The sequence below is a fragment of the Lolium rigidum genome, chromosome 5, assembly GCF_022539505.1.
Source record: "Lolium rigidum isolate FL_2022 chromosome 5, APGP_CSIRO_Lrig_0.1, whole genome shotgun sequence".
Lineage (NCBI taxonomy): Eukaryota > Viridiplantae > Streptophyta > Magnoliopsida > Poales > Poaceae > Lolium > Lolium rigidum.
In genome coordinates this window covers 121,742,589-121,757,151 of record NC_061512.1, presented here as the reverse complement: position 1 = coordinate 121,757,151, position 14,563 = coordinate 121,742,589, and the positions used below count along the sequence as shown (strand labels likewise).

The 14,563-nt window shown below is 47.6% G+C and overlaps 1 protein-coding gene across 1 annotated transcript; it reads left to right on the top strand.

Annotated features, from left to right (window-relative positions):
- Window positions 1-10,048: 10,048 nt before the first annotated feature.
- On the top strand, window positions 10,049-13,789 carry LOC124656336 (tau-cadinol synthase-like). The gene is made up of 7 exons (XM_047195098.1): window positions 10,049-10,150; window positions 10,492-10,750; window positions 11,052-11,424; window positions 12,269-12,487; window positions 12,588-12,723; window positions 13,161-13,409; window positions 13,499-13,789. Exons 1-7 carry the CDS (start codon window positions 10,049-10,051, stop codon window positions 13,787-13,789), a joined length of 1,629 nt encoding a protein of 542 aa, XP_047051054.1.
- The last annotated feature ends 774 nt before the right edge of the window (window positions 13,790-14,563 follow it).

The window sequence follows — 14,563 nt, the reverse complement described above, 5'->3', positions numbered from 1 at the left end:
GCTTCAAGTACGAGCAACGCATGAACAACGTGGGGCTTGTGCTGCCTAGATCGCAAGATGCGATCTAGGCAAGCATGTCGCTACCCGATAGAAACCCTCGAGATGAAGGAGTTGGCGATGCGCCGAGATTGGTTTGTTTTTGGGGTTGAACGTGAGTTGTTGTTTATTCCATAAACCCTAGGTACATATTTATAGTCCAGGGGACTTTCTAATGAGGGCGTGCACTAAACCGTGCACGACTAAGATTCTATCTCTTATCTAAAATAATAAACTACTAAATAAAGATACACGGGCAATTCAGCCCAAGACCCTTCGTGCCGGGCCGCCTTAGAATTCTTCCACATGTAATCTTCCAAGCCCGGCCCACCTCTGGATTCGTCTAAAATCTGGTGATAACACATGCCCCCCTGGTTTTGGAAATAACATTTCCAAAATCATTATGCTTTCCCTTCGAAGGGTCATGTCGTAGCAGAGCAGAGCCGTTACAGCATCCGTCATCATTATGCCCTGTCTTCTCGCCTTCTCTAAAAATCCTGACAGCTTTAGCATCGATCCCTTGGAAGTTGTAATGGCATTAATCCTTCACCGGATCTATCATTATTTAACCGCGCCGACCGGTTAGCTCTCTCTCATATCCTCTATTCCATCCCAGCTATCGGCACCAAAAAACCCTCTCCTCCTGTAGCAATGTCTTCCTCTTCCTCTTCCTTCTCAAAACTCTTCCCCCAATCTTCGCCGAAGAAGAAGACCGAGGACAGCCTCCACCCCGCAGTGAATCCCTTCTCCTCCGACAAGGAGGAAAAAGAAGGAGAAGCAGCGAAGGCCAAAGCCTCTCCTTCCGCCCAGCTCCCGCCGAAGAAGCGCCCCCGCATGTGGGCGGACAGCGAGGACGAAGATGATGACGAAGAGGAAGAGGAGGAGGATGACTCCTCCTCCTCCATCGGGTACCCACCGACCAAGCGCTTCCGCTCCTGGGTGGACAGCGAGGATGATGATGATGACGAGGAGGAAGAGGCTCCGGCCAAGGGCTGGGGCAGCAGCGACGAAGAGCTCCCTGGGAGCAGCGCCGACGACGTCGACGGCGGCGATGACGAGGACAGACGACGACTAGTAGTATAGGACTAGTAGTAGCAGGTGCACTAGGCACCGGATCCCTCTTTTGAGAGCCATCGGCTCTTTCTTGTAAAGCCGCTCCTTGGAATTAATGAAATTGTTCTTTCCATTTATCCTTTAATCGCTCCAATTTCATTCCCTCCGTTTGCCATGCTAAGACCGATAGCAACGCGTCGGACTTCTTTCCTTTTCTTGCAGCAACAGCACAGTCCAAGCCCTGTACTAGGCGTCGGCTTTTCCTTCCCAGTTCCTGCCTGAGACGACCATGATGCAGCCGCAGCCGAGGTGACCCTAATCGGCTCTCAAAAACAGGGCATCTTCCAGGCTTGTTGCCCCCCGAGTCTCAGCCAAGGTAAAGCAGAACTGTATGGACCTAGGCTCGATCATGTCTGAGGGAGCTCCTTATGCCGAGCTAGCCGATTTAAATATACATCGGCTTCCCAAAACAGAGAGCCCTCAAGGTGAGCTGCCCCCGAGTTTCTTCGGCCTCCGCCGGCCGGATAGGCTCCCCGACATTGATCCGATCATTGATCCGATCCGCACGCCCATGCTGCTCCCGACATTGTCCTTGAAGAAATCTCCCTTGAGTCGATGGCCATGCATCGGCTTTCATGTCCTTAAGTCGATGCCTCGCTGCATCGGCCGTGTTCGAAAATTTTCGAATTTTCATTTTTTTTATTACGGCCGACCCGTGCATCGGCCCCCATATTCCAATACCCATCAACAAAAGATGAGATGCTTCGTTGCATATCCTCGTATTTTCATATACCTGGTGCCCCCCGAGCCGATTCTCGTCAAGAAAATTGATGGTATCGGCTCGTTGGATAACATGTTGAACCCGGGTAGAAAGGTAGGTGAGGATAATTTTGGCCGATTGCTGGAATCGGCCTCCACGTTGCTTGCTCGTTGAAGGTTTTGTAAGTTCCCTTCGTAGAATTTTTTGGGGCCGATCACAAGGATCAGCCTCTCCTGGTTTGCCCATTGGTTTGATCTTGCTACTTGGTCAGCCGGATGAAACCAACCCAACCTCTCGACTTGATGCGCCCGCCGTCGTCCACCTTGAGTGCTCCGTAGAGTCGTGGAGCGCTACGCTCCGTCGGCAAGACGAGTACCATGTTTGTGCCAGCCGATGTCTCATCATCGGCTTTCCTCTCGTTTAGGGCGCCACTCCATTTTCCGTGGACGACCCTCTTCATCCAGGGTTCGCTGAACCTTTGCAGCCAGATCAGGCCGTGCCTTTCTTAGCGTATGCAGGTACAACCATTCGGCTTCCTCCAGGCCGCGCAATCGCTGAACCCTGCGCTTCTGGGAACGGCTGAGTCCGTCGTGGGCACCATCTTGGCCGGTGGTACCTGTCTTCTTCCACTTCTCCCTCGTCTTCCGAATCTTCAAGATCTGCCCAACGAGGTGACTCAGCCGCGTTTGCTTTGTGGCGGGAGAGGCCCTAAGCGCTCGAACACAGTACACGTTGGCTGCCTCCTTCTTTTCCGATTGCATTCGGGCAATTGCCGATTGTGGGCAATCGGCTCATTCCTCGAATCCCAGCAGTTGTCCGAAGAAGGGGCAGTCCCGATGTACCGGTGTTGTCATCTTGCTCCCCGGATGCTTCCGTGGCACAGCGCTCGTGCTCCTCCTCATCGCGATTCCGCCGACGATGTCTTCTCGGCTTCTCTAGCCAAACGATCTTCTCTATCATCGTAATTGGGTCGCCGGCGTTGGTCATACCGGCTAACATATTTGTTGAGGAGGTGATCGGAGAGGGGTCGCCGATATCTTATATTCTTCACCTCTCCCTCCGTGACATAGCGCTTGCCATCATGATGGAGCCGATCGCGTGGAGCGGCCTCCTCTCGTGTCCTTGCTATGAGAGCAGCTGCCCTCATCTCCATCTTTGCCGAGTGGTTTCCGGGTCCTACCATGTTGATGCTGAACGAGGGACCTGGCCGGCAACCTTCGGGGTAGGTGATTTCTACCATGTTAACGGCGGGGAAGGGTTGGGTGTCGACCTTCATGGCGTATCGGTTGAAAATTAGCCGCCCCTTCTCTATCGCCGCTTGGATGTGCCGACGCCACACCCGGCAGTCGTTGGTGGCATGGGAAAGCGAGTTGTGGAATTTGCGGACGGCTTTCCGTTTAGCTCTTTCGCCGTGGGGAACTTGAGACCTTCGAGAACCGTCAACTCGTTTCTCCTTGAGCAGGAGGTCGAAGATTTGTTCGGCCTTGGTCACGTCAAAATCAAATCCCCGGGCGGCCCTCGGTGGCTTTACCCATTTGCAGGCCACGTGGGTTCCCCCCGAGTCCACTCAGCCCATCGCTATCTCTTGGCCTCCCGCAGGCACTTCATCCTCCTCCGTATCGACCATGACTACCGCACGCTTGAACTTGTCTTGGTACAGGTCGGGGTGGCGCTGTTCATATGCCGATAGTTTCGAACCATGTGCGCCGCCGAGGGATAATCTGCTTGGGAGGCCATGTCCTTGAGCTGTGTTGCAAGGCCTGCTATCGCCAACTCGATCGCTTCCTTTTCAGCTTATACGAACCGAATAACATCGGTTCCTAAGATTCCTGAAGCGCTGGATGTATTCCGTCACCGTTTCCCCGCGCTTCGACGTAGTTGTGCTAGATCGGCAATGCCGGACTCGGAAGCTTCGAATGGTATTGCATATGGAACTGTTCTTCCAATTGCTTCCAAGACTGGATGGAGTTCGCCGGTAGAGAGGTGTACCATCCAAAAGCCGATCCCGTGAGGGACCGTGAAAAGAGCCTCACGCGTAGCTGATCCGACACCGAAGCCGGTCCTAGTTGAGCCAAATACCGGCCGACGTGCTCGATGGAGCTGGAGCCATCCGATCCACCGAATTTGGAGAAGTCGTGGAGCCGATATTTAGGTGGCAGCGGGATCATCTCGTAATCGTTAGGGTACGGCTTGGAATAGCCGATCGCCTCTTCTTTTCGGCATCATGCCGAACTCGGTCTCTCGCATGGTACTCGATCCGATCCGCTGTGCTGGCCGTAGGAGTTGCACTCCGAAGATTCGCCGGGGTGGCGTACTTGGCCTGCCATGTTTGCTTTTCCAGCCTCGAGCCAGCCTGCAGGAGCCGGGCTCGGGAGTTTCGTCGGTGTGGCGTATTTAGTTAGCCACGTCCGCTCCGTCGCCGACGTTCCTCCCGCCTTCGCCGGAGTCCCCGATGTCGTGGCCTGGTTTGTGAGTGCCCGAGCCACCACAATCCGGCACATACATGCACGCGTATCCATGAGGGATCTCCTTAGGCGCCTCCATTAAGAACCGGTAGTCACCGGGGCCGCCACCACCTCGTAGACGAGGAATGCCGGTGTAGTCGGCACTTTCAGCTGGTGCTGCCAACGCAAATGGCAGCGGTGGACGGGACCGGAATGGCAACTCTCCTTGATGCGTCCCGAGAGCTGGTCCCGACGGCGAGTACCGGTGGCTCATGATCTCCCGGATCACGCGCGAGCGACACGCTCCAGCGCGTTGACCAAGTTCTCGCAGTGGCGGTGTAGCGAGTGAGCCACCGTGTAGTTGATCTCCCGCCGCAGCACCTCGGTGCGTTCCTCCGACGAGGTAGAGAGGTCTATCCCATCGAGTGCACCTTCCGGTGAGAACCCCTTCCATCCGATGCCACCGTAACGGGTTCTCCGCAAAGAGCCGATGAGGTCGGCTTCGAGGGTAGCCTTGATCTCGTTGTATTGCTTCTTGAGGTCGTCGAGCAGATCCTCGTAGGTGATCGGCGTGCCGTCCGCCATCTCGGATGTAGATGGCGATGTGGTTGATGTAGACGATTGTCCCACCGGGCGTGCCGTGAATGTGTTGATCGCCAAAACCCACCGGCGGGCAGCGGCCTTGTCAACACCGTAGAGCCGGGGGAGCCTAGAGCTGCGGCCGGGCCGAGACCCCTCCGAGCGACGGCCCGCAATGCTCTTCTCGGTCACACGCGGCGCTGCGAAGTGCAAGGGCGTGCCACCCGACCTATACCTGGTCAGGAAGGTGATGAGGTTGCCTCGCTTAGTTTCCTGCAGGGCATACATGTAAACGTTAAATACGAGCCTCGATCGGCTCTCAGGTTATCCTGTGAATCGGCTCAAAGAGCCGATCCACCCATGATCCGTACGGGGTGCACGAATACTTGGTGGTCCTGCTTGATCAAGATGAAGCTAATGAGATCTACGACGATTTAGGGTTTTCACCGCATAACCGGATCATCCTACTCCAGGTTGGGCCTTGCGGCCACGCACGGTGCTCGTAAGCCGATCCTAAACAAGGCCAAAAAACCAACATGAAGTTGATCCTAGGAACATCCCGTTTAGGACTTGCGAACGCCACCCTACGTGCCACTGGATCCTCCCCCCATTGTAAGGCCAAACTATTGCAGATATTAAACTAATCCTTGTAGAACAAGGAGCAATCGTAACGGATCGGATCTACTAAATAATGATCAAGCGGGGTGCCGCCCCCACACCTGAGATAGGCGTGAGGACGGCTAGATATGCAAGGGTTGCACTACGTAAGCATGCTTAAACGAAGAACAATGCTAACCCTAACACATCTAATGATAACTACGTTGCTCGCCATCAAAAACGCTTCAGTACGAGCAACGCATGAACAACGTGGCTTGTGCTGCCTAGATCGCAAGATGCGATCTAGGCAGCATGTCGCTTACCCGATAGAAACCCTCGAGATGAAGGAGTTGGCGATGCGCCGAGATTGGTTTGTTTTTGGGGTTGAACGTGAGTTGTTGTTTATTCCATAAACCCTAGGTACATATTTATAGTCCAGGGGACTTTCTAATGAGGGCGTGCACTAAACCGTGCACGACTAAGATTCTATCTCTTATCTAAAATAATAAACTACTAAATAAAGATACACGGGCAATTCAGCCCAAGACCCTTCGTGCCAGGCCGCCTTAGAATTCTTCCACATGTAATCTTCCAAGCCCGGCCCACCTCTGGATTCGTCTAAAATCTGGTGATAACAACCGTGAAAAAGGAGAAATGTTAATTGCGTCGGTGACAACATTGTGTCTATTGTGTCAGTTAGAAAGTCATGAAATGTCTAGTTGGTACTTAGATTATTTGATTTGTCCCAGTAAACCACCGATCTTATCTTCCTCTTCTACACACCTCGGTTATTATATGTTTTGATTTTTCTCCCTCATTCAGCTTCTTTGTTGTCGGCCATTTTATTTACTCCAAAAAGCACTCGACCCTATGTAAGTTTGCACAGTTAAAAAATCGATGCACGTTGATACATACTCCCTCCGTTCTGAAGCTTCAAAATTTGTTCTGAAATACTCTACATTCTAGCTTTTAGTCAACAACAACACTGAAAACAGTGGTTTTGCTCTCGTTATTGGTTGTTGTTGTTTTCAATGTAGTTTGGATTGGTTGTTCACATATCCAAGTAGTACTAATAAATGCAATACTAATTTATCTTATTTTTTCTAGAGTGTAGACTAAATCAGAACGGAGGGAGTATGAGCCGTGTTACCTGGACATTTGGTCTTCTTTCACTACTATACAACTGGCAAGTTGATATTTTCATTATATACTCTAGGACGGAGGGAGTATTTTCATTCCACATATATGAGTTTTTTGGTCTAAAATACTTTTTTTATCCGGATAGTTTTTGTGCTGACATAATATATCTACTTGATTCACTGAAAAGTGTGTTTTATCATGCCGATCCTGAGGCACATGTTCATATCTATACTTCTTTTAAAGCATAACCCCAGTAATTTTAAGTGTCACTATGTCTTTGGGTTGTCTGTTATGCAACACCTCCATCTTGAGTAAGTCTCACTATGCCTTAGGCAAGCACGTCACCAAGTTTTTTTTTTTTTTTGAAACGGAGGCAAAAGCTTTGCCTCATCCATTCATTAAGAAGAAGGTACTCGATTTTTAGGAGAAAATCGGGCAAAAACCAACAACAACAGTGCCAGAGCACACTTATAACCACACACACACTCCGCCAGAAGGGCACACCCAGCCACCCTGGCTACTCACAAAAGCTAAGAAGCTCAAACCAGCCTATGCCAAACAGATGGCTCATCGAGGAGAGACCGGCAGCTCCGCTTCTGACGACGAGCCTCGGAGAGGAGATGCGCAAGACAAGCGCCGAATAGGACCTTCACTGGATCGCCCCTTGAGGGTCATCGTACACCGCCCGAGGGTGGCTTCGACTTCACAGCAAGGAGAGACCACCACGAAGACATTCGAACACGCCGGAACGGAGCCGACTAACATGACCTTGCCGCAACCAAACCTTGGTCACCACCATCGTCGTTGCCACTCAAGCCTCCACCCGGAACACCCGCATCTCCGGTTGACATCCTGCCAACCCAGATGCCCTGTGTGTCGAGGCCGCCGGAGGCGCGAAAGGGATCACCAACTTCAAGACGACGTCCTCAAGAGGGGAAACGACGAAGAATCGACGCCGTCGTCCGATCCCACGGGATCAGGCTTTCACCCGAAGATGTGAACCCGAGGCAGCGAAGGTCGTAGAGCTCCACGACCGCCCCCCCAAGAAGGACGGCGACATCCGCAGACGCCGCGCGGTCAGGCTTTCGCCCGGAGCAAACGAACCACCACAACCTCACGCGGTCGGACAGCGAGACGAAGACCGAAAATGCTGCCAGCCCGCACTCCGCAGACACACCTCATGTGCAGAAGCGGCGCCACCGCCGCACACAAGCCACCACCGCCACCAGACCAAGAAGCTCCGCGAACTCCGCTACCACCACCCGCACCACGCGGGGCTGAAGAGCCGAGTCGCACCATTACTGCCGGCCAAGCTCTCCGAGAAGATCTCCGCGGGCGCCGCCAACCGCCACAGAGAGGGAGCTTCGACGAACGCCAACACAGGGTTCCAAGGCCGAGCCGTCGATAGCAGCAGCGCGAGCTCCCCGGACCAGCCGCTATGCCGCCCTCGCAGCCACAGCGGCCACCACGCCGCCGGCCACCGCGCCAGCAGCCACCCATCCCGGGGCCGCCGCCCCGGCGTCCACCCATGCAGCCACTGAACCCCGCCGTCGCCTCTGCCAACCAGAGCCACGCCGTCCGGATGCACAGCCACCACCGCCGTGAAACCCGGGGCCGCCGCCCCGGCGCCCGCACGCCTGCCACCAGGGACGAGCCGCCACGCCGCCCACGCGGCCGACAGCAGCACGGCCAAGCTCCACCCACCCGAGGCCGCCGCCCCGGCTTCCGGTCTCTCCCGCGCGAGCCGCGGCCAGAGGATCCCTGCCCGCCTTTGGGGACAGGGCCCGCCGCCACCGCGGCGAGGGCCGGCGGCAGCGGCGGCGCGGGTCAACGCCGGTGGAGGAGCGGACGGGCGGCGCTGGGTCGCCCCCGAGACACCCAGTCGAGCGCCGCGGGAGCCCGATCCGCTTTCTCTCTCTTCCCTTCCGCTTTCAATCAATCACGTCACCAAGTTTTGAATGGTACGTGTCCGATTCAGAAGTAAATTTGTAGTTGGGGTGACTAAAATATTTGACGGAAGTCCTAGAGATCCAGCTTAATATTATGCATGTACAAAAGAATGCAAATAGAGTTCGGTTTAAAAGTCTTGCCAAGCTCGGTCAGTTGTGCATCATGTATATAGAAAAATTAATGTGCATGTCTCCAATACAGCAGAGAAGCAACGAACTGCTGAGAAAATGAGCAAATCATTATGTGCAAGGATCATGCACCCAGGGAGAGAAAGAGAGTGCCTGAAGATATTGAGGAGATACATGCTCGGTGTCGTCCTTGTCATGCTCCTCCGCTGGGTCATCGCCGTCGATTGCCTCCGGGACTGGTTTCCGGTGCATGCGTCGCGCGACGGTCATGTGAATCCTTGAGGTCTATGATTCAACGAACAATTGTATGTACCCATACTAGGGCACTTTGGGTTCTGCCACCGGACAGCGTACATGGCGATTGCCTATACTTTTAACTGTTTCCCCTCCGGCGAGTCAAACCACTCGGCGTTCATCAATCCATGTCAGCTTCTGCTGCTTCTTTTTGATCGTTTCATCGCCCGGTGATGTGTCAAACCAACTGAAATAAATCAATCTTGTCTCATCTTTCTCTGTTCTTCAACAACACCATTTCTGATTGATGCGGGTCGCCGTCGGTGATGCGTCAAACCAATTGAATATAATCTAATCTCAGTTTTCTTCAATAACTCCGCGTCTGATTGATGCGCGCGTTCGCACAGAGGTCGATGATTGCCGTGGGCAGCGCGCCACGGCTGTTGGCCATGGCGTGTTTGTTGCTTTCGGCATGAGTATCGAGCATGCACGAAACTGAAATTAAGGTAATCCAATGCACTGATAGATCCTAGATATAAACTAGTTTCAGATGTGAAGGGTTATACTCGCACAAAGAACACGGTGACACTTTTTAATTGACGAGGCATACAGAGATGCATGTGGTTCTGCCGGTGGAACACTTTCATGGCACTAATAAGTTTGGAGATGCTTCATATATCTGATTATTTTTTCCTCCATGGCACTAAGTTTTGAGATGGTTTAGATCTGAATATTTTTTCCTCTTTGGCGCTAGTTGAGCTGCATAAAATATAGACAGTTCATCAAAAGGTTACGCACATTTTAATCAATTTGAGTCGCATGCACGTTTATTAAGCTTCGGCCATTTAGCGGTTAGTGATGTCAACGGTATCTCACTAGCACACATGCATGTCTATGCCTTCTGCCTTTGCTTTGAATATCATGTACATGCCATGTGTATCCTGACACACAATAGTTTTTCAAAGTTTAAAGAAGCAATCTCCTGGATGCACCTTTATTTTAAAGTCTTTTAACCTCTCTCCAGAAGTATGTACTGCCTATATAAGGCCATCTTCCGTCTCCATGTTCTTTCAAAGCTAGTACAGACTACGGCAGCAACAATCTATCACAATACATCATACATTCTCATGGCTTACTCCCAGCATGCAACCGTTCCAAATACGGCGCCCGTGTTTCATCCCACGGTATGGGGTGATTTCTTCATCGACTACAGTCCAGAAATACTACAGGTATACTTTTGTATATGTGCATCAGTACCCGATTTATTACTTTTCAATCAGCTCGACATGACAAATCCGAAATGTGTCGACGAGTAATACTAAGTAGTGACACCCATGTCTGGCATTTGTTACTACCAATTGTTCTTACTTATGTTTGAGCATGACATTATCTCTTTTGCATGTTTTCCAAATAGCTTCACGTATTTGTAAGATTATTACAAATTTATTAGACAAATATCATGTGGACAAACACTCTTATTGTCTGCTCTTAACACACATTTAAATAATGTCATAATAGTACAAAAGCCTTTAGTTAACACTATGTAACTTATATTTTGGTATGCATGTAGATGTCCGAGGAATTGGTGACAGATAGGTCCAATCAATTGAAGGAGAAGGTGCTTGGGATACTTGAAGCTTGCAGTACTATAGTTGATCAACTGAACCTTGTGGACACTCTCCAACATCTAAGTATAGATCATCATTTCAATGAACAAATTGTCTCCATATTAAGAAACATACATGCTTCTGAATCCAATAGCTCCAACCTTCATGAGGTTGCTCTTCGATTCCGCTTACTGAGGCAACATGGACTCTGGGTATCTCCGGGTATATACTAAGAACCAAACCCCTAGCATAATGCGTTTGGTATTTTCTGTAATTAACCTTCTAATTTACATGTATATTATTTTTTATTAAAATTGATAATTTTACTATATTGAGCTATCATACACATCAATGTGATTGATAGTACTAATATTGAAACATCACGACTCACGTCATGTTCTTAATCAATTTTTTCTAGAATATATTTGTATTACTCGCATAGAAAGACGTACAAAACATATGAAATAAGAGCCATCAAAGACTACCTAATATGCTCATCAGATGTATCATGTATACCTTGCAGATGTATTCAACAAGTTCAAAGACGAAGATGGGGCGTTCAATGTTCACATCAGTAATGACCCAAGGGGACTCCTAAGTTTATACAACGCATCATATCTTTTAACTCATGGAGAGACGGGACTTGAAGAAGGTATCTTGTTTGCAAGGCAACACCTTGAGTCGATGGAAAGTGACCTCAAGCCCCCATTGGCTGAGCAAGTCCGACGTTCTCTTCAGTTACCACTGCCTAAGACTTTGAAGAGAGTAGAGGCGCTACATTATATGTCAGAATACAAAGACGAACCTATGCACAATTCTTCAATTCTAGAATTAGCAAAACTGGATTTTAACCTTCTGCAACGCCTCCACTGGAAGGAGCTAAAGGCTCTCTCGAGGTAACATTCAATATTTGACATACAAAAGTTGTAAAGAGCTTAGTTTCTTGACATTAGGATATTAAATGTTGTAGGGTCTTTCAAGTTTTTTTTTGTAAAATTTTCATAGTTGAACCACTAAGAATTACTACTACCTCCGATCTAAAATGGATGTCATTGTAGCAATATAATCGACTGAATAACTCTAATACTGATCATCTATTAAAAAAGGTTTACTTGGATCCCAAATACAAAATTAATATTATGATATTTATCATGAAATTTGATTTGAAGTGTATAACTTTTAACTTTTTATGTGAGGGAGCATGCTTACACATAAATAGATGATAAAAATACCATCTTCACAATCGCATGGACGTCCTACACTATCTGCATTTTGGATAAGGGTAGAAATATCTGATCTATCTAAGCTCAACCAATGAAGTACATAACTAGGCATAAACACAGGTGGGCATTGTATAAGACACGTAATTTTCATCTATATTTTCCTCTTAATATATTATCCCGATAAATATCCCTATCATGATCTAACAAAACTTTTCATGATATGTAGTTGATTATCTAATCTTAAATGTGAGAGATACTATGCACATGTGTCTTTTTATTAACTCAACAATCGTGCATATTTATGGGAGAAGTAAACTCTCTTACACAATATTCAAATAAGATATATAGAAAACATATATTTTAATTATTCGATATTCAAACTATGATGCAAGTTTTGTATCATCCATTAAATTCATGTGTAGTAAATTTGGGACATCCTTCAATGCACACATGTCATAAATGAGCTAAGAGAAAAATTCTTTACATAAAATAGAATAACAGAAAACGTCAATTGTAGGTGGTGGAGAGATCTTTACAAAGAAGTGGGGCTAGCTTACTCACGGGACAGTGTAGTTGAGTGCTACTTGTGGTCATACACTGCATACTATGAGCAAGAGTATTCACGTGCAAGAATTATTCTAGCCAAAATAGTTGCAATTATAATCATGACAGATGACACTTATGATGTGCGTGCTAGTTTGATGGAGTGTAGGCAACTCAATGAAGCTATACAAAGGTTGGTAATTCTTGAATGTTGCTTTATCTTCTCAATTTCGGAATGAAACATGCATGCACATTACTTCATTCAGAGGTTCAACTAAATAATTTTCATACAGATGGGAGGAGAGTGCCATTTCTCTTCTACCAGAGTACCTCAAGAAGTTCTACCTCAAGCTGATAAGCACATTTCAAGACTTTGAGAACGAGTTGAAACAAGATGAGAAGTATCGTGTATCTTTTAGCATAAAAGCGGTACGCCACCTACAACTCACAACCACAAAGTGAAAATTCATTTGTGCTATGTTTTGTTTCTTTATTTTCATTATTCTAGTAGCACGATCTTTGCTTGGAACTTACATGATGACACTTTATCAAGATTTATGTCCATTCAAAGACCTCTGATTTACGAAATTTAGTGCTATATATATGTGCTTTGCAAAAACATGTAACAATTTTTAAATGTAGAAACCATATATTTCAATACGATGTGGAAGTTTCACTAGAAATTCACTACAGATATGTTCCCTTAAGCTATAACCCCATGTGGGTATCGAATCTGATTCTATATTGTAACACTTAAAATGTACATGTTTATTTCAAATACAAAGGTTTGTTGTCTACATCCATATACATGGTCTACATCATCCAAATCTTATATCATTAGTAATGATTTTTTATTCCATTTGTAGTTTCAAGTATTATCAATTAACTATCTCCAAGAAGCTGAATGGTCTCACCATAATTACAAGCCAAGATTTAATGATCAAGTGGAGGTATCTAGTATATGCTCCGGTGCACCACTGGCATGTGTTGGCTTGTTTGTTGGTATGGGTGATACTGCAACCAAGGAGGTACTCGAATGGGCACTCGGTTGTATGGATGCTGTCAAGGCTTCTGCAGTGGTGACACGATTAATGAATGACATTGCTTCATTTAAGGTACAAATTAAATCTCCAAGAATTCCGCCCATATACTTAATTTCTATCTTTTGATAACACCTCTCATGAAGCATATGTGTTTTTTACAGCGTGGAAAGAACAAAAACGATGTGGCCAGTTCAGTGGAATGTTATATTAGTGAGCACGGTGTGACAGGTGATGTTGCCATTGCCAAGATAGGTTCTATTATTGAGGATGCATGGAAGACTACAAACCAAGCACGCTTTGAGCTCGCTGAGCTATTTCCTGCGGTACAACGAGTCGCGAATGTATCAATCAGCATGTGGTTCATGTACGCCAACCAGAAGGACGCTTTTACATTCAGCAATGGCCTTGACGGGACGATTAGGTGTATGTTTGTCAATCCTATTCGCTTCTAGACAATTGTGTGGTGGGTACATGAGTGCTAATGGTTTCGTTCACTGGCAACGTTATAGGTTACCTCGTTCTAAGAGAACTTGTATCATCTAATCTATTGCAGTTGTGCTTTTTACCACTTGATTATAGCTTTTCTCAATAATTATGATTGATCCAATAAGGATATGTATATTCCGTTATTACTTAAAAAGCAATAAAGAAGCATATTTATATTCTCCTATGCCAGATGTATCTTTGATCTTCCTATGTGTAGATCATTTCAAGATCGATACATCATATTGTAGATAGCTCACCCAGTGCAATGCAATTCTACAACGATGGAAAACACATTCACAATAATAGGAGCGGTGATGAAGCAAAATTTAAAAATTAAATAGAGTCGAACATATATATTTTTATCGCCTTAGACTTGTGTGTTCCTCTCTATGCAATGAAAAAAATTCGAGAATAACTACAATAGGAGGAAAACCAAAGCGCCACCATTCGGGTTGTTTGATGTATGATCTTTCATTACCTTTGTCGAATAAACTTATAACAAATGTTGTATGCATCTCTTCGATGCAGATGCCAGGGCTCTTTAGCTCCTTTCAGAAAGAAAAAACTGGTGCACCACCTGTGCTAGAAATAGAACAAACTGCAAGAACTATAGTGTGTCACTATAAGGAAATCATTTATTGCTAGATGTTCAAACCTTTCTAGGTGACACGGGCACACACCTCCTCCTCCGCCATTGCCTTGCCTCCGATGTTTCTCCTAGCTAAGGCATTAGAAGAGCC

Bases quoted from the DNA above. Each gene is read 5' to 3' on its own strand.
- LOC124656336 (XM_047195098.1), top strand. From the start codon at position 10,049: ATGGCTTACTCCCAGCATGCAACCGTTCCAAATACGGCGCCCGTGTTT. The intron at 10,151-10,491 runs GTATACTTTTGT...GTATGCATGTAG, and splicing joins ACAGTCCAGAAATACTACAG to ATGTCCGAGGAATTGGTGAC. The intron at 12,724-13,160 runs GTACGCCACCTA...TTCCATTTGTAG, and splicing joins TATCTTTTAGCATAAAAGCG to TTTCAAGTATTATCAATTAA.